Consider the following 21,123-nt stretch of genomic DNA (forward strand, 5'->3'; position numbering starts at 1 on the left):
AGTTTAGAGGAAGTCAAACCGGTGGAGGCAGTTTGTTGCTTTGGGTGATGTTCTGCTGGGAAACATTGGTTCCTCCATTCTTGTGGTCCATAATTTCTGCAGGATAGTGCTTCCTGCTACATGCAAACATCCAAATTCCTCAGATATAAGTCTGATAGAGTGTTTGTGGGACTTGAAAAAAGCAAGTTCGATCCAGGATTGCAATATTTAAATGATCTGCTGCTAACATTTTGGTGTGTGAAACCACAGAACACCTTAAAAGGTCTGTGGAGTCCAATATAGTTTCAGGCTACAGGATGGAAAGAAGTTGAGCTGATGGATTCAGCTTGATACTCTGGATGATGTTCTGCTGGGAAACATTGGTTCCTCCATTCTTGTGGTCCATGATTTCTAGAGGATAGCACCTCCTGCTACATGCAAACATCCAAATTTCCCAGATATCAGTCTGACAGGGTGTTTGCTGGAAGAGCAAGTTCGATTCATGGAGGCTAAACCTTGCAATTTCCAGGATTTTAAGGATCTACTGCTAATTTTTTGGTAACCTTCAGAGATCTGTTGAGTCCAGCACATATTAGCTGGTTTTATTTTTAATGAGTTAATGAGTATTTGCGGTGAATCAATGACAAAAATTTTAATGTCAGAATCTACGATCTGCGATTTACTTCCTGTGTTTATTCGTGCAAGTTAGCGTGGCGTCTAAAGTGCTCTGAAGGGGTTAATAACTGCTATTGTTGATCTGGAGGGTATGTCCAAGATGCATCTGATTGTCCTTCTCAGAACGTTGTCAAACCACAATAAACTGATGACGACATTAGCATGAATACATTAAGCAGGATTAAGGTTAACTTCATGAACAAACAAATCTTTTAAAATACTAAAAAGTACTCCATTTATCCAAGCCAGAAGGTGTAAGACAGAAATAGTTGTCTGTTTTGGAGTCCCACATACATCAGGCAGCTGGTTTTAATGTTGTGGCTGATTAGCGAAACCTAGAAACACCTTCCATTCATCAACTTCCTGTCCACTTGGTCGACTCCCTTACCTGGCGGAGGGCAGCAGGCTCTGGATGGTTGTGATGAAGATGAGCACGATGAAGGCGCAAACCAGGTTGGACTTGAACACCTCGTCCCTCATCTGGGAGTACTGCGCCGGGACAGGAAGAAGAAGAAGGAGAGGAAGAGGAGGTGAGGGGGAAGACGGAGAAACAGGTTTTCAGACAGACGGACTGAAGTCTGAACACGTGGAAAAGCAAACACGAGGCCAGAGCAGAGCGACATGCAAACGATTCAAACCACGAGCGTTAGAGAGAGACAGGAGCCGGCGGGTTTCAGCAGAGGGGTCCTGGGGAAGGAGCAAAGCCGTTAGCCACTACTAGCTGTTAGCCACTAGCTGTTAGCCGTTAGCTTTGGATCCAAGCTGGAGAGCGCAGTGTCAAAGCTAACTACAATTTAGTTTGGAAAATATCAACACTGACAACTTTTACTGGCGGGAAAAGGTGCAAAAATGCTCAATCTGACCTTAAAATGATACTAGTTTTATGGTATTATTGCTTAAATTTGGCTCCATACAGCCACTTTAAGGGTAAATTCATTCATCTTGTCAATGTTAGCATCTCAGAGAAGGGCTTAAACCAATGTAAGATGCTCAGAAATTGCCAAAATGAAAGAACTGCGCTGGATATTTCCTCCTCCGTTGCATAAAAAGGGATTTTAGTTGTGTATTTTCATGGTCTCAGGGGGTTTTATTGGCATCTAAGGAGGGAGCTGTTTGAGGTTTAGATTTAGCGTCGACTTTCCGCCCATTCGTCGACCCGGTCGCCGCCCCGTCCTGGCTCTGTCTCTTTCCCAAAGGGTGCTGGGAAATTAGCAAGAGGATGCTTAACGTTTCATCACAACTTTGGCAACAAAAAAACAAAACAAAAACAAAAAAGAAATAAATGGATGAATAAATAAAGATGAGGGAGGCCAACAGCAAATCACTGCACATTTACCGAAGGGGTTAAGAGGGGAAAAAAACGACAAAAAAGAACCAAAGCAAAAAGGTTCTGGGGAAAAGTCTTGAAGATGGGAATCGAACACAAACGCCAATGTGAGGATCAACTCAGAGGTCAAAAGAAAAAAGGGATTTAAAGCTACAGAGGAGCGCCGCATCCACCGGAGAGAAGAAACAGTCAGACACTTTATTCTAATTTTCTAATTACGACTTCCATGTCTCGTAATTATGACTTAACATCTCATAATTAGCCCGGGATGAACCGCAGACGTTGAGTAATCAGTCAAACCGCCGCGATGGGCTGTTTCACTGGAATTTGTTGCTATAGAAACGGCATGTGGTGTCAAAACAAAAACTGCAGATGTAAATTAAAGCCATTTGTACTTTTTATTAAAGCCAAACCTGAAATAACCGAAGAAAAAAAAAGGCAAAAAAAGGCCTCAGACCTCCATTTTTGGTCTTCAAAGGTAGTTTCACCTGATATTTTCTCGACGACACGGTATTTTTAGAACTGTGATAACAATTTGCAGTTTAGCTTTTAACAATCCACCAATAATGAGCTCCAGTTTTTAATAATAACAGTATTCAACTCAGCAGAAATTAGCTGTAATTACTGTCATTTATCTAAGAGAAATAGAAAATATTTCAGGGTAACAGTCACATAATTATGACATGTTAAGTGATAATTACAGGATGTGTAAGTCATAATGTTGAAAAAACTTCTTCTAAAGGCTTTTTTTCTCCCAATGGATGCAGTGAACGACTAAAAAAAAAAAGAAAAAAGGGAAACGAAAAGTTTTATCCACAAGACTGTTTGGTCATGAGTAAACTGAAGGAGGTTATGCATTCAACAAATCTCCCTGTTCTGTTCTCATTAAAGCTGATTATTTAGATTTTTCCCATAAAACATGAGTCATAGTCTGGTTGGCTGAATACCAGAGCAGAATATTTGTCGTGAATCAGTGGAAAAAACTTAATTTCAGAGGTAAAAAAAGAGGTAAAATCTACTTTTATTCATGCAGGTTAGCGTAGAGTCCGAAATGTGCCACCAGAATAATTAGAGACATCGAATTTCAACTAATTAATAATGCAATAATAGCTTTAATTATTAATCTGGATTCTAAGTCTGAAGTCATCTCGTTCTTCTCAGAATATTGATTTATTACTTTCTCAATCTGATTGTTTTTGATGTTGTATGAATAAATTTGGTCCAAATTTGCAAAAATAAGGATTAATTTTTAATAAACACCCAGAAACCGTTTGGAGTTCAGTGAAATCACATAATCTGCTTTCCAAAGAATAGAATTCAACTCTCTTTAAGTTAAAATAATTGCAAAATTGACCGAAATACAAACACTGCAAAGCTTTTAATGCTAAACAGGTACTAGTTTATTAACTGAGGATTTTAAAAAGCATCCATAGTTATTAACACTACAAACCGATTGTTTTGGATGCTGTATGAATAAATTTGTTGCAAAACAAGGATTAATTTTTTTTCTTTAACCAAAATTAATCCTGAACAGCAGGTTATCTTTTAAAAAACTTAAACATTGCACCATTTTCTGAGCCAGAAACTGCAAACTTAGAGCGATTTTTTCAGGTTTCTTACCGTCTTCGAATAATTTGTCCTGAAAAATAAGCAAATCTAAACTAAAAATTGCTTTTCTGTTGAACTGCATGCAGTGTTTACACAAAGGTGGGAATAAATTTAAAAATCAACAGTAAAATATCTACAGTATGTAGTTAATTTCCAATTTTGGTAACATCTGATAGAAAAATGTTGATCCCAGATTTCTTTTTATTAAATAATCAAAGAAATTCAATTTGTTTTCCTGAATTGAGTGAAACACCAAAACTGCAAAGCTTTTAATGCTAAAAATGTATTAATTTATTAACCGAAGATTTTAAAAAAGTGTCCATAATTACTGCCACTACAAAGCAATTGTTTTTGATGTTGTATTAATAAATTTGGTGCTAAATTTGCAAAATTAAGGATTCATTTTGTTGTCTTTAACCACGAATCCCAAAGCTTTTAATGCTGAAAATGTATTAGTTTATTAACAGATGGTTTTAAAAAGTGTCCATAATTACTGCAAAGGCACATTTCAGACACAAGTACTGAGCGAAAAGAAAACCCCTATTTTGCTGAGAATGCAACAAGCTTAAAGTGACTCATGTAAAGAACAAAGATTTTTTATTCAAAAGGTGCCTTTAGCTTACTCATGACAGGACAAAAAAATAAAACAAAATGAGAAGAATACTGGTTGTTGTTTTGCATCTGAGAGTCTTGATCTAAGGAGTACATATGAGGAGGGAGAGAGAGAGAAACCAAACAGTTGTTCTGTCTAAAACTCCAGCTACCTTCTCTTCCAGGCTGGAGTCTTTAAACATCAGTGAGAAAGGCTTGATATGCTCTCTTCTCAACTTATCGCCACTCCGTAAGTCGATGGCGCTCTCTATTCGCTTGTTAATTTCCTCAGGACCAGAGTGGACATGCAAAGCTTGTGCGAGATGGTTTGGAAGCAGATTTATCGAATTTCTTGTTAGGGCAGCCAGAGTCTAGAGGGAAAGCACATGCACATAGAATGAACCTGCTTGTCCCCCGTTTGTTTGTGTTTGTGTTGTTTCATTCAAGTTACAAATGAAAAAGAAAAGACACACAATTACGTTCGTTACATACATACACAACAACAACAAAAATAAAGAAATATAATCAAGGAAAAGGGAAGATCAAAATGCAACATTCGCCGTCATGCATCTCCCAGTCAGTCTCTCTGCGGATGTTAGTGGCAACAAACCAAGCTGCGATTTAATGAAAACATGGGAAACGGGTGGAGGTTAAAACTTAGAGGGCGTGAAATGGATGACAGGAAGAAGAGTTTAGCTGCATAAAATCTATTTTAACCTACACAAAGCGTTTTCACACATTTGACCGAGACTACAAACGCAACTTAATCTTACACAACCGTATTATTGTGCATTTAGCTATAAGTAACACAAGTTAATGCATGGAGATAAACAATGCTTTGACATTTACTTCAGTTTGTCCAAAGTGAATCAAAAATAGTCCAAAATGGAAGAATCTTAATCAAATCACATCAAATCCTTCCCAGAATGACTCCTAATGTGTCCAGAGTTCCTAACATCTGTCCAAAATGCATCAAAGCTTTTCCAGAGTGACTTGAACCTTGGCCAGAATGACAACAACTTGTTAAAAATGTCTCAGAAATGGTCTGAAAAGACTCACTTTTGTCCAAAGTCTCTCAGAAATTGTTCAAAAATGTGTCCAGATGATTCCAAACCTGTCTTAGATTATTTAAACATTTACTAAAGCTACAATAAAATGGTTCAGAATATCTTCAAACCTTTCCAGTCCATGTTAGAACCAGCTGTGCTGATCAGTATTATGGGATGTATCCTAGTGTGAACAGTTTAGAGTCCTAGAAACAATCACTGGTTCCCTGGATGTGTTTCTGTTTTCTGATAATTCACCAGAGAAAACTATAAAAAGGTCATTCTGGGTAAACTTAATGTTGGTAGGTGGTTGGTCAGAACTATTAGAGACGATGGAAGAAGCATTTTAACAAAAAAAAAAGATACCAGAATCTTTTTCTACATATGAAAAATCATTTTCGTCTTAATTTCTGTCCGTCTGACCGTCTGTTTGTCTGTCTGTCTTTTAGCAACATTACTCAAAAATGATAACAGGAAGCTATGCTAGAACTCTCTGCTCTGGTCAAGGTTAGATATTGTCTATTCTGACGTGACTAATCAGACTAATTGTCTCCATATTGGTCTGTAATCTAAATCTGACCTTCTCCCAACTACAATATAAACCCGAAGATCAGAGAATATCCTCAGAACTGGTGCTGGTACTGCTGCATGTACTGCTGCTCTGTTGGTGTCACTTCAGAAAAGGTCAGAAATGACACAAGGACCAAGTGATTAGATTTTGTCAGTGATGCAGCTTACAGTCTGGATCCACGGATTTGTTAAGGATTTCTGTATCATTGTGAGATAGCAGCACGGCATCACTGTAACCATGACAACCAGTGAACACTACGTCACTTCCTGATGACAATCACATGATTGTGATCCTACTACAAATCCACTGCTGAAGACTTATCAGGACTTATCTGTCAGAAATGATCCAAGGAACAACTGATTAAATTGTGGAGGTGTTTCTGAGTCCCATCAATTCCTGCCACCCGCTACATATTTAGGTCCCATGATTCAGTATCCGTACATAACGTACACATGTATAACACATGCCTGTGCTCAGCGCAGGTCATTTTTTATTGAAGATTTCATCCGTTGGAAATCATATAAGGACTGAGCAGCCTTGGCGGAGTACTGCGCTCTCTGAGTGCTTTTCTTGTTTTTTTTGAGGTAATGTCTTTGTGCATTTCAGGATATTAGTGGGCATAATTGCTGAAAATTAATCTACACCAATAACTTTATTAAATGCATTTTTTTGTACTTTAAGTCATTACAGCAAATGTTTTTCTTTCTGTAATTCTTGCATCGTGGCGTCAGTTGCTTTTGGCTCCTAGAAAACGACGGTGGCAGCAACGTCCGACTCGTTAAGATGTGCAAGTTTCCAAAGATTTAAAGCTTCAAAAGACTCAAATTTCTTTAAAATAACCAGAGAACATAAAGGTGGATTGCAAACTGAGTTTGGTTGTTGAAAGCAGCACACACACCTGAAGAGAAAACTGGATAAATTACATTTTATCTGTTTGCTTCTCTCTTGCTCCCTTAAACTGCATTTTAATACAACTGAACTCACAACGAAGCTCTTTATTTATTTCATTTATAGAGTTTTCTGTTTCTGTTGTCAGAGGATGAAGCATTATTAATGCTGCGCACCAATAAAATCCTGATTTTTACAACTAAAAACTCTCCTATGGTGTCATAATTTCAGATCATCAATAACTCAAAAAATGCTGCATTTCTGACAATTCCATATGGAGGAATGAGCAGCCTTGGAGGAGTACTGAGCTCTCTGAGGGCTTTTCTAGTTATTATTGTTATTATAACCTTGAAAATGCTCCCAGTCGAACTTAAAATGCAGCAAAGCCTACGAGACTTAAATATGCGCCGTTGTAAAAGGTAATTGAGCGATGCCAGGTTCTTTCTTTTCGAGGGTCTCCTCAGGATTTAATTTTCTACTTCACCACCTCCCATCTCACTTCACTCTGCAGAACAAGTTTAAACCGAAGGTCACAACCTTCCTCTGCCTTTTCTTCAAGCCTTTATACGACGTTTTCACAAAGACAGTCCAACAAACTACATATTAAAGTGACTAAAAGATGTTTTCAGAGGAATTTAGTTGAGATTATTTCAGTCTAAAGACCTACAGTGGGTACAGAAAGTATTCAGACCCCTTTAAATTTTTCACTCTTTGTTTCATTGCAGCCATTTGCTAAAATCAAAAAAGTTCATTTTATTTCTCATTAATGTACACTCAGCACCCTATCTTGACAGAAAAAAACAGAAATGTAGAAATTTTTGCAAATTTATTAAAAAAGAAAAACTGAAATATCACACGGTCATAAGTATTCAGACCCTTTACTGTGACACTCATATTTAACTCACCTGCGGTCCATTTCTTCTGATCCTCCTTGAGATGGTTCTACTTCTTCATTGGAGTCCAGCTGTGTTTAATTAAACTGATTGGACTTGATTAGGAAAGGCACACACCTGTCTATATAAGACCTTACAGCTCACAGTGCATGTCAGAGCAAATGAGAATCATGAGGTCGAAGGAACTGCCCAAGGAGCTCAGAGACAGAATTGTGGCAAGGCACAGATCTGGCCAAGGTTACAAAAGAATTTCTGCAGCACTCAAGGTTCCTAAGAGCACAGTGGCCTCCATAATCCTTAAATGGAAGAAGTTTGGGACGACCAGAACTCTTCCTAGACCTGGCCGTCCAGCCAAACTGAGCAATCGTGGGAGAAGAGCCTTGGTGAGAGAGGTAAAGAAGAACCCAAAGATCACCGTGGCTGAGCTCCAGAGATGCAGCAGGGAGATGGGAGAAAGTTCCACAAAGTCAACTATCACTGCAGCCCTCCACCAGTCGGGCCTTTATGGCAGAGTGGCCCGACGGAAGCCTCTCCTCAGTGCAAGACATATGAAAGCCCACATAGAGTTTGCCAAAAAACACATGAAGGACTCCCAGACTATGAGAAATAAGATTCTCTGGTCTGATGAGACCAAGATTGAACTTTTTGGCGTTAATTCTAAGCGGTATGTGTGGAGAAAACCAGGCACTGCTCATCACCTGCCCAATACCATCCCAACAGTGAAACATGGTGGTGGCAGCATCATGCTATGGGGGTGTTTTTCAGCTGCAGGGACAGGACGACTGGTTGCAATTGAAGGAAAGATGAATGCGGTCAAGTACAGAGATATCCTGGAAGAAAACCTCTTCCAGAGTGCTCTGGACCTCAGACTGGGCCGAAGGTTCACCTTCCAACAAGACAATGACCCTAAGCACACAGCTAAAATAACAAAGGAGTGGCTTCGGAACAACTCTGTGACCATTCTTGACTGGCCCAGCCAGAGCCCTGACCTAAACCCAATTGAGCATCTCTGGAGAGATCTGAAAATGGCTGTCCACCAACATTCACCATCTAACCTGACAGAACTGGAGAGGATCTGCAAGGAAGAATGGCAGAGGATCCCCAAATCCAGGTGTGAAAAGCTTGTTGCATCATTCCCAAGAAGACTCATGGCTGTACTAGCTCAAAAGGGTGCTTCTACTCAATACTGAGCAAAGGGTCTGAATACTTATGACTGTGTGATATTTCAGTTTTTCTTTTTTAATAAATTTGCAAAAATTTCTACATTTCTGTTTTTTTCTGTCAAGATAGGGTGCTGAGTGTATATTAATGAGAAATAAAATGAACTTTTTTGATTTTAGCAAATGGCTGCAATGTAACAAAGAGTGAAAAATTTAAAGGGGTCTGAATACTTTCTGTACCCACTGTAAATCTGGCTGCAAATAGACAAATCCAAGACTTTCAAAATAAAAGCTTCAATATCTTCAGTGTTTTCTTGAATTTTGCACATTCAGTCATTCAGTTAACTGTTCAGTTATGGGTTGTTTTTTGCTATCTAACTTCCCAGCATAAAATATAGTTAAAAACAAATCACTCATGCACTCATTTATAGTCTCTTCATACAAAAACTGGCCTGAACCTCCCATTACAAAGACAATTTACAACCTGTCTGCAGATAAATCGTATAATTTGTCACTTGGCTTCCTTCCTTTTATTAAATTTATTTACAATAAAAGACGCTCCGTCACCGTGGATCTGGAAAACAGCCACTGAAAAGCAAACAAGAAATCACCAGCAAATATCTTCTGAGTACAGAGAAGCCAATAAACTGTGTTAAAACAGAAATACTGTCTGAGATGAACAAGATAAAGTAGGTCATTATTGCATCCCAAAATGGTCTACAGATGTAGTTTCAGATGGCAACGTTGTGAGTGGGAATGTATCGTTTGTTTGGACCAAGACTAGTTTCCATTTTCAGATTTTTAACGTTTTAATTCTCTACTTTTTTGCTTCAGTTTTAAAATGTAGAAATAAATTAGAATCCTACTTTTAGTTTTTATTTGCTATTTGGGACCCAAAGCTAAGTTCTGAAAAACAGTTTGGAGGTATTTGGAGAATTTTACATGTTTTCATGTCATTTAGACTCATTGGTAGGAAACAGAACCTGGTGTTCATAGAGGTCTAGATGTTGGTGTTCATAGAGGTCTAGATGTTGATGTTCATCGAGGTCTAGATGTTGATGTTCATAGCGGTCTAGATGTTGGTTTTCATATAGGTCTAGATGTTCATAGAGGTCTAGATGTTCATAGAGGTCTAGATGTTCATTGAGGTCTAGATGTTCATGGAGGTCTAGATGTTCATGGAGGTCTAGATGTTCATAGAGGTCTAGATGTTCATAGAGGTCTAGATGTTCATAGAGGTCTAGATGTTCATAGAGGTCTAGATGTTCATAGAGGTCTAGATGTTCATGGAGGTCTAGATGTTCATTGAGGTCTAGATGTTCATGGAGGTCTAGATGTTCATGGAGGTCTAGATGTTCATAGAGGTCTAGATGTTCATGGAGGTCTAGATGTTCATGGAGGTCTAGATGTTCATAGAGGTCTAGATGTTCATAGAGGTTTAGATGTTGGTGTTCATAGAGGTGTAGATGTTGATGTTCATAGAGGTCTAGATGTTGGTGTTTTGACTTGAAATCTGTCCAAGATAACTCAACATTTAGACAAAATCACTCAGAATTTGTCCAAGACGACTTTAAATCTGTGCAAAAGAACAAGAATTTGTCAAAAAAAACGAGAATTAAATCTGTCCAAAGTAATTTAAAACTGTCCAAAATGATAATAGTAAATAATTATTGGCCCACAGAAATGGGGAAAGGGGAAGACTAAAGACTGGGGAAGACTGACGGCCTGATGAATGGATGCCGTTCATAGAGTTCTGATATCATGCCTTGAAGACATGGTTGATCACTTTGAGTTAATTATTATTCTGAGCTTTTATTCAGTAGATTAGAGTGTTTTGAAGAACACAGTCGCAAACACAATCTAGTACATAATGGAGAATAATTATCTGACATTATTGCTAAGTACAAAATCTTCAATTCAGGCTGGTAGCGTGTCTCCATAAAGTTCCTCTAAGTGTATATCTATGGATGGATCCATATTTCCACTAAAATACAGTCTTTGGTTGACATTTCACCAACTTTTGAGGCTCTAACATCAGTAGAATCTGATGTGGGGAAAGTCTGACCAGACAAGCTTCCAGTTTCTTACTATTTTGATTTTCAAACCAAAGTTTGAAAATGTTTCTTTATTTCTACATTTTGAAGAACCAATATTTAAAAATCTGTTCTGTGCTGGATCCATATGATCATTTGGGTCTACTGTGAACTATTCTGTCTTTGTCCTCTCCACATTTCATGGCCATTTTATTTCCAATAAACCTCACAACTACAGTCATTAATTATCGCCAGAAAGCGCCAATCAGATCCGTATTAGTGTCTAATGATGCCGGTTACAATGAGAATGAACCCGACAAGTAACAGAAAAGAATCTAGGGAGCAGGATTCATGTGAGAACATTGGTTCCTTCGAGCGCTGAAAATGAACTTCTAATGATCCATCTGAGTGTGATTTATTCCATCTGATGAGGTGAGACGGTGGACTTGGTGGGAGATAAATTGAATTCTTCAACGTTTCCATCATCACATCACTCTACCAATCTGTTTTAATGGTCTCCGACACTTTAAAGGGTAATTTATCCGAAGTTTCCAGGTGGCCACTCGGATTCGTCGCTAATGGTGGAGCGCTAACGGCTGCAGAAAATGATCCTTAAGTATGACCTTTATTACTTTTACTTTGATTCCTTCTCTTCAGTTAGACTGACGTCTCCACTGGAGAGTCCACTCGTCGAGGAAGAAAAACACTTGCGTGAAGTTGTTGTCGAGCTGCAAAGCCTCTCAAAGTCTCACTTTCGCATTTCTTCACTCAGAGGTTCACTTCCTGTTTTCTAGGAACAGTCATGGTTTGATCCTGTAGTTTTATTTTTAACCAGGATTATGATGTTTCATGAACATTAATAATCTTTTTTAGGAGTTTATTATAATGTTTGTGTCAATTCAGGTACTGTTGTTGCTCCACTGTCTCAGATTTTGGGACACAAAACTAAGTTCTGCAAAGAATTCTGGCAGAATTTTGAGAATTTAACATGTTGTCAAACCTGTGATGTTTTTTGTATTTACATTCACAAAGCTACGTCTTAGCTGTAAAACCACTTTAAATCATTAATATTTCCACAAACAAAACTCCAACAGCCATGAAATCATGGAAGAGAAACAGACAGAATGATTTAATGGATCCAGCAGAAGACAAACTTTTAATTATTGGTCCTTGAAAATAGAACAAAGTCCAAAATTTTATAAACAATGTTGGTATTGTGTCTCCATAAAGTTCCTGTAAGTGTATATATATGGATGGATCCATATTTCTACTAAAATACAGTCTTTGGTCAACATTTCACCAACTTTTGAGGCTCTAACATCAGTAGAATCTGATGTGTTAAAGTTTGACCAGACAAGGTTCCAGTTTTTAGATGTTTAGACTAAATGTTGATGTGGACTCATTGGTAGGAACCAGAACCTGGAGTTCATAGAGGTCTAGATGTTGGTGTTCATAGAGGTCTAGATGTTGGTGTTCATAGAGGTCTAGATGTTGCTATTTTGACTTGAAATCTGTCCAAAATAACTCAAAATGTATAGAAAATGACTTAAAATTTGTCTAAGATGACTTTAAATCTGTGCAACATGAAAACGAACTTGTCGAAAAATGGATTAATTCTGTCCAAAGTAACTTAAAACTGTCCAAAATGACAATAGTGAATAATTATTGGCCCTTAAAAATGAAGAACAAAGTGCAAAATCTTCCAACCAAGGATGGTAAAGTGTCTCCATAAAGACAATTTTAAGGACCAACAGTTGAACAATTGTCCTCTACTGGATCCATTCAATCATTTAGATCTGATGAAACTATTCTGTCTGTCACTTTGTTTAACATACTGACTGAATTTTTTCACTTTGTTAATAGGTAATGGAATGTAGGAAAGACAAGTAAAGACACTTAGTGATGAGAACGAATTTTAGATAAATTCTTAACACTAAGAAATGAACATGTAAAAGCAGATTAGAGTCTCTGAGACGTAAACCAGAGAATGGAAACGTCTTGTCTGCCTGTTAAATACTAAACGTGGATTCAGTCGGTGAAGATAAATAATGGCGCTGAACTGAACTTGAACTCTCCTGCATTTAAATAAAACGCTTCGGCCTGCGTGTCACATAATTAACATATCAGCAGCCGCCACACAAGGCACACCGGCTTCATTAGAATAAAGACAATTAGGAGACGTTTGGTGCAATCAGTCGGGCATCAAACACTTGAAATGGAAGCGTTTCAGGGTCGCGTTGTGGCGTCGACATGTTGAACTTCATTATCAGTGCCGTTCAGGAGAATCTCGGCTCATTGTGTGGAGAATAAAGTGACATTTATCAGGTCAATGCTGCTGACTTTAGGGTAGAAATTCAAATTTATGTGCATTTCTATGCATTGCAGTCAAATTGAAAAGCTTTTCAACATAATATGATCATACTAGATGTCAAAAACTGCAGTGTTGGTGCAGAAATCCACATAAACTTACATGTAAAAGTGTCACAAAAGTACATAACCTGCATCTTTAATCTTTTTACTAGTTAGCAAGCAAATGAAACAGCCTCAAGCTACAATTAGAAGCTAATAGCTAAAAATATGCAGAATTAACCAAAGATTAGATTATTGGACTATGAAAATTGACGATGTAAAACAAATCTGTAGTTTTCTCTACGGTTAGAAGGAATTTAAAGGGATTACTTTGTTGTAGCCCTGTTTATTGCAAATTAAATGACAGTCCTAAACACTACAAAGATAGTTTAATCCACCACGACTGTACAACTCCTGGTTTTGGTTCTGCTCTAAATGGAAAGAGATATGCTGTACAACTTTAGAGTAATTTAGATCAAGATTTGACTTATTTTGGACGCAATTTGAGTCATATTGATTAAATTTCAAGTAATTTTGGTCAAAATTTGAATAATTTTGGTAAATTCAAGACATTCTGGTCAAAATGTGAATTATTTTGCACAAAATTTCATTGATTTTGATTTAATTTTCAAAGTATATTGATCAACATCGGAGACTTTTTGGAGAAATTCTGAGACATTTTAAACATTTGGACAAGTGTAGTAACACATTGTACAACTTTTGAGATTTTTTTTATCAAACTTTAAGCCATTTTGTGGAAAACTGGAGTCATTGTGCATAAATTCTGAATGCTTTCGGACAAAATTTGGGTAATTTTGGTAAATTCAAGACATTCTGGTCAAAATGGGAGTTATTTTGGACGAATTTTGAGGTATTTTGGTTAAATTTTGTAGCTTTAAATGCTGCTGGCCCCACCCCCTTCAGGAAGAAGACTCTCTGCATCTCCGATTAACAGGAAAACAATCAATTACGGCAACTAACACAGATGCAAATTACTTCTAGCTTTCCTCTCTGATCGGTTATTTTACATGGAAATATCACATTTTTAACTCCTTTTGGTTTGTCAGACGACGTTATAAAATCAGCATCAAGTCTCAAGTTTTTACAACCCTTTTTGATAAATTCTTCAAAAATCCAAACATTTACTTAATAATCTATTTTTAAAAAATCTGTCATTTCCTTGACTGTTTCAAGGCATTTGCAGGGATGGCTTTGTTTATCACAAACATAGAGACAGTCTTTCAGGATAATTCTGGTGTTTTTTAACTTAAATTTCCATCTTTTGGGCCTAAATAATTAGTTGCAGCTCTGTTCTGCTGGGAAACATCAGGTTCTACCTTCATGAGGATGGTACTTTGAGGAGTACCATCGAACTAAATGTCATTCCAGACTAAAACCAAGACAAAAAGCACTGCAACACCAAAGAAACACCTCAAGAACAACTCGAAGAACATGAGCCTGAAGTGTTGACCTGATCTCTAAACGTCAAAGATCTGTGAAGAATCTATGGAGTTCCAACCCCAGAACCAACAGAACCCAAAGGATCCAGTGTGGAACAACAGGTCAGAACATGCATGATACCAAGCTGGTGGTTTTAATGATGTGTCTGATTGGTGTAAAGTTGGATGGATGCCAGATTTGTCCATCTTTTGTGACTTTCACAACTTTATGACTTCCTCCAACCATGAAGACAAAGTGCTGAGACAGTTCTGACTCATTAATCAGCCTCTTGCAGGTTCATCAGTGATGCTGATGTTGAAATATTGGCTTCGTACTGCAGATTTCGGGTCGATAAAGGGAAACGGTCCAGCTGACACGTAATAAATGAGGTCAAGTCGGGCTTTCAGGAATAATTTGGCATTTTGGGAAACACATTTTTCACCTTTTGGCTGATAAATGAGATGAATACAACAGTCATATCTGTGGATATGTTATACCTTCTGTCAAAGCATCAAGCAAGAAAGTGGACAAAGATAAGCTCCAGTAATAAAACACTAAAAAATCTTTTAAGATTTCCTTGAGAAAGCTTCACTGTAACTCTTTATCTTCGCATAAGCAGCACAGAGACGCTCCTAAAGTCGGGTTCATCATATAAATTTTTGGAAACATTAGATAGAAAATCACCAACTTGAAGCAGAATCAAAGAAAAACTGCTGATAAACTTCCCCTACTGATAATTCATCATCGGTATCTGAGGATGGATTCTTTTTCCGCCTCTTCAGAGAAGCGACTAGAATCAAACATGAAAGCTTCTCCCTGTGAAGAAAAACTTTAAACATCTTGAATCTTTTGACCACTTTACATCCCTGAAAGATTTCCACCGTGAGCAGCTTCAAAGTCACAGAAAAACTGCGTTTTCCTGACTGAAGTGAAAGCTGAGTATCTATTATACATCCCTGTCTTCTCAGAGGTCTGATGGAATGAGATGAAACTTTCATCAAGCAGAAGATTCAAACCCACAGTGACGTTTTTTACAGGAACTCTGCTCGCTGTTCTGTTCTTTAAATTCAGTCCGAGACGTCTGCTGTCCGAGGAAATCTGACATCTCTGCTTTAAATAAAAGCGTGTTTTTACAAGGAGCCTCTTCAGGAAATAGCGGGATCAAAGAAAATAAAAATCCACTTCAGAAACAAGGATCTAATACTTCTTAGAGAACCTTGCAGCCTCAGTGAGAAGCTCAGCCTTTTCTGTCAAGCACCTTTAGAGATGGTGATGTTTCTGCACTGCTTCAGATTTAGAGTTTTGGAGTTTACTAATTTGTTGTTTGGGACCCAAAACTAATTTCAGTCTAATATTTTTTACTGAATTTTGAGGATTTCATGTTATTTTAGACTTAAGAATTTTAATATTTTTGCCCTCACAACTTTGTCTTGTCTTCAATATCTCCAGATATAAAACTACAGACATGAAATGTGGTGAGAACACAGACAGAATAGTTTATAGTCGACTCAAATGATCAAATGGATCCAGCAGAGGACAAATTTTGAACTATCGGCCATTGAAAATGGAAGAAAGTGGAACATTTTCAATTAGAGTTGGTATGGTATCTCCATAAAGTTCCTGTAAGTGTTTATCTATGGATGGATCCATATTTCTACTAAAATACAGTCTTTGGTCAACATTTCACCAACTTTTGAGGCTCTAAAATCAGTAGAATCTGATGTGTTAAAGTTTGACCAGACAAGGTTCCAGTTTTTAGATGTTTAAACTAAATGTTGATGTGGACTCATTGGTAGGAACCAGAACCTGGAGTTCATAGCGGTCTAGATGTTCATAGAGGTCTAGATGTTGGTGTTCATAGAGGTCTAGATGTTGGAGTTAAATGTGTAGAGTTAGAAGCTGCTTCATGTTAAAATTCAACAACATATGAGGCAGATTTTGCATTATTAAATATACAGGCAGGAACTTCCTGGGGCACTAAAACCACTTTGTTGTAAAACGTGGCACTTCTTTCCATTTTTGAAGCCAACAATTAAACAAAATGAAGTGAAACATATGAGGTTTACTTAAATGAACTTTCTGGGACAGCAATGCTACTTTTGTTAGAAATTTTGCACTATTTTCAAGACCCAATAATTAAAAATTTGCCTCCTGAATCTATTCTGTCTGTTTTCACCAAATTTCATGGCTGTGATGTGAAACCAGATATTGAACCTCTTTAATGGTTTCTCATGTTTCTTTTGAGGCTGAAAAGATAAAAAGTCCCAAAACACATGAAACCTGGCTGAGATTCTCGGCCTCAGCCTTTGCCTCGTGGTCAGTGTGATGAGACGCAATGCCGTGATTGTTGTGGCGTCTCTAAAGGCCACATGCTTCCATCTCTGGCATTTCCTGTCTTTCTAGCGGTTGGCTGTAAGCGGTTACATGTATGATACATATTAATAACAGGACTCATTGGCCCGCTGGAAATGCCAACGTATGATGCCCGGGAAAGGCCAAGTGGAGGTGGGGTGAGCTTCGACAGCGCCAACACAAAGCGTAATGTCAGAGGATTTCCATGCGCTGGACGCCTCACATGTCCTGCAGTGTGACAGATTAACTCAAAGTGTAATTCACTGTCTTGTTTGGACGCGGTGCAGGCGGTTATGTAAAACCACCAACAGGCTTCAGGGCAAAACACGGATCTGGAGCGACGCTGCAGCACAAACAGGAGTATCTGGACAAACACCGGACAGAAGAGGTTTGGTTTGTAGCTAAAGGGAAACTCAACGATAATCAGAATATTTCTATGATGCAACAACAAGTTAACATAGACCTGATACGTTAAAAACAAACAGCCAAGTTCCCATCGTCCTCTGCTGACATTGTTTTTATGATGTCAACAAAAAAACCTGCTTTGTTCTTAAATTGGCAAATGCTTCAAATGTTCCACATTTTCAACACAACAAAAGCCCTCAGAGCTCAGTATTCTGCCAAGGTTGCTCAGTCGTAAAATTTTAGACCAGTTTTGAACAGTTTTCTGTTCTACTGGAAATGCCTCATGACATCTTTTTTAAAAATCCATTAAAAATGTGGATTTTGTGTCACTTTTGATTATATTTTCAATAATTTTGGACAAATTTTGAGTCATTTCAGATAATTTTTTAAGGTCATTTTCAACAGGTTAGATTGCATGAAAACTCTTGTGTTCACTCTTACAGCAGAACATTTGGTGAATTTTGTTCGTTTTTCAGACATTTTTGAGTTTTCAGGTCAATTTTGGACTAATTTTGGGTGATTTTGGACAAATTTTGAACAGTTTTCTACTTCTTTTGAAGAAATTAGAAAAAATGTGGATGCTTGTCAAGTCATTTTGTACTAATTTTGAGTCACTTTTGATCATGTTTTCAATAATTTTGGACAAATTTTGGGTCATTTTGGAGAATTTCTTTACATAATTTTGGACAGGTGAGAGTGCATGAAGACCCTTGTGTTCACTCTTACTTCACTATACTAAGTATTTGTTGAGTTTGGTGTGTGGTTCAGACATTTCAGAGTTTTCAAGTCAATTTTGGACTAATTTTGAGTCAAAGTTTGACTTTTGGTCAAAGTTTGATTCAATGTGAACACTTTTCAAAAAAATTTGAACGGCTATTAAACAGTTTTCTACATCTTTTGAAGAATTTAGAAACAATGCGGACACATGTCAAGCCATTTTGAACTAAATTTGAGTCATTTTTGATCATATTTTCGCATATTTTTAACAAGTTTTGAGTCATTTTGGAGATTTTTTAGGTCATTTTCGACAGGTTAGAGTGCACGAGGACTCTTGTGTTCACTCTTACAACAGAAAATTTAGTGAGTTTTGTTCGTGGTTCAGATATTTCAGAATTTTCAAGTCAATTTTGGAATAATTTTGGGTGATTTTGGACAAAGTTTGAGTAACTGTGAAGACGTTTTGTTTGATTTTAGACGAGTTCTGAGCAGCTTTCTGCATCTTTTGAAAAAGTTTGGAAATATTTTGGATGTGTGTCAAGCCATTTTGTACTAATTTTGAGTCATTTTTATTCATAGTTTCAATAATTTTGGATGAATTTTGAGTCATTTTGGATTTTTTTTGGAGAGCATGAAGACTGTTGTGTTCACTCTGACAGCCAACAGCAGAACATTTGGTGAACTTAACTTGTGGCTTTAGAGTTTTCAAGTCAGTTTGGACAAATTTTGAGTGATTTTAGACAAAATCTGAGTCTCTGTGAACACTTTTGGATTGACGAGTTTTGAGTAGTTTTGGACAAATTCTACATCTTTTGAATAACCTTTGGATGCATGTCGAGTCATTTTGAATCAAATTTGAGTCACTCTGATCACATTTTCAATCATTTTGATCAAGTTTTGAGTCATTTTGGAGATTTTTTTAGGTCATTTTCTACAGGTTGGAGTGCATGAGGACTCGTGTTCACTCTGAGCAGAATATTTGGTGAGTTTTGTTTGTAGTTCAGACATTTTAAAGTTTTCAAGTTGATTTTGGACAAAATTTGAGTCAAAGTTTCACTTTTGGACAAAGTTTAATTCAATGTGAACACTTTTTAAAAAAAATTTAGACGAGTTTTAAACAGTTTTCTACGTCTTTTGAAGAATTTAGAAAAATTGTAGATGCATGTCGAGCCATTTTGTACTAATTTTGAGTCATTTTGATCATGTTTTTAATAATTTTGAATGAGTTTTGAGTCATTTTGGAGAATTCTTTAGGTCATTTTCGACAGGTTAGAGTGCATGAATACACTTGTGTTCACTCTTACAGCAGAACATTTGGTGAGTTTTGTTCGTGGTTCAATTATTTCAAAGTTTTCAAGTCAATTTTGGACTAATTTTGGGTGATTCTGGACAAAGTTTGAGTAACTGTGAAGACATTTTGTTTGATTTTGGACGTGTTTTGAGTCATTTTGGAGAACATTTTAGGTTATTTTTGACAGATCTGAGTGCACAACGACTGTCATGTTCACTCTTGCAGAACATTTGTAGTGTTTAGTTTGTGATTCAGATATTTTAGAATTTAGAAAACACAGCTGCAGCAAGTAAATAAAAACAGTGGACTGCTCAGTCGGATTGGTTCAAGCTGTACGCCTGTTGGTTCCTCAGAAATAACTGGACTAAAAAAATCTTACTCTACTTCTGTAGTTCAAAGGAGCTGAAGGAATGAAAGCAGTAAACATCTTCATATTCTCACTGCTTTTTTTTTTTTTTTTTTTTTAACATCTCTGAGTTTTGAAGTTGTTCAAAACCAATAAAAACAGAGCTTTAATCATTCCAGCTCCACGGTCAGACTGGTTTTATGGTGAGTCTTTACAGTGAAAACAAGGTGGAGTGAATGAGGTTGAAGGAGACGGAGCTGCCACCGTTCATTTTAAAGTGAGTTTCATCAGCAGAACTGGAGTGAAACGTGGAAATCAGCCCGTTTGTGTTCGGCCTGGATTTCACAGGAAGTAAGCGAGTTTGAGGAAACACTCAAGCTCCTTTAGGTGAAGCACTGTGACTCTGCAATGCATCATGGGAGCCAGCAGTTACACAATGAAGCGTTAAAGAGGTAAAGACAGGACCACCGAGCCGGGAGGCTGCAGATAATCCCAGCGACGGACCCAACATAACGTCATTTATTCATTAGGTCTCAGTGTGCAGCAATGTTTGGACAGAAACAGACGGAAACAGACACTATATACAGCTTTAGGTCAGTTATCAGCTCAGCAGAGGCTAAAGTTTAAAATACTGGCTCTTTAAAATAGGAAAAAAGTGGAACATTTTCAATCCAGGCTGGTCTAGTGTCTCCATAAAGTTCCTGTAAGTGTATATCTATGGATGGATCCATATTTCTACTAAAATACAGTCTTTGGTCAACATTCTACTAACTTTTGAGGCTCTAACATCAGTAGAACCTGATGTGTGGAAAGTTTGACCAGACAAGGTTCTAGTTTTTTTTATTTTTTTGGCTTTAAACATGTACAAAATTAGTGTAACCTGTCCAAGAATAGTCAAAATCTGTTCCAAATGACTTGAAACATTTCCAAAATTAGCCCAACACATCCAAAATTAGTTTACACCCTGTTAAAAATGACTTGAAACTTGTGAAAACTGTACAAAAACAGCCACATTTTGTCCAAAACTACTTCAAACATGCCCAAAATTAGTTAAACGCCTGTTCAAAATGACTTAAAATTATTTGAAACCTGGTCAAAATCACTTACGTTGTCTAAAAGGACCCTATTTAATCATTATTGGTCCTTGAAAAATGATATGGATGGATCCACACTTCTACTAAAATACAGTCTTTGGTCAACTTTTCTCCAACTGTTGAGGCTCTAACATCAGTAGAGTCTAATGTGTTAAACTTTGACCAGACAAGGTTCCAATTTTTAGATATTTTGATTTGAAACCTGTTCAGAATGACTAAAAATGTGTCCAAGATGACTTCAAACTTCTGTAAAATGAAAAAAAAAATGTTGAAAAGTAGATAAAGATAGTCCAAAGTAACATAAAACTGTCCAAAACGTCAACAGTGAAGAATTATTGGAAAATGGAAAAAGTCCAAT

At 37.3% G+C, this 21,123-nt stretch overlaps 1 protein-coding gene across 2 annotated transcripts in view; it reads right to left on the reverse strand.

Moving 5' to 3' along the window:
* The window catches only part of adcy8 (adenylate cyclase 8 (brain)), a 134,331-nt gene that overhangs the window by 41,587 nt on the left and 71,621 nt on the right, over positions 1-21,123 (reverse strand). Inside the window, exons 8-9 of one of the 2 annotated variants that reach the window (XM_055014276.1) lie at positions 4,354-4,551; positions 1,043-1,143 (exon numbers count right to left, since the gene is read on the reverse strand). In XM_055014276.1, coding sequence (XP_054870251.1) covers positions 1,043-1,143; positions 4,354-4,551 — 299 coding nt within the window. The remainder of the gene's footprint in view (positions 1-1,042; positions 1,144-4,353; positions 4,552-21,123) is intronic. The other variant, XM_055014277.1, reaches the window with a different exon arrangement.

This window comes from Amphiprion ocellaris, chromosome 10, assembly GCF_022539595.1.
Source record: "Amphiprion ocellaris isolate individual 3 ecotype Okinawa chromosome 10, ASM2253959v1, whole genome shotgun sequence".
Taxonomy (NCBI): Eukaryota; Metazoa; Chordata; class Actinopteri; family Pomacentridae; genus Amphiprion; species Amphiprion ocellaris.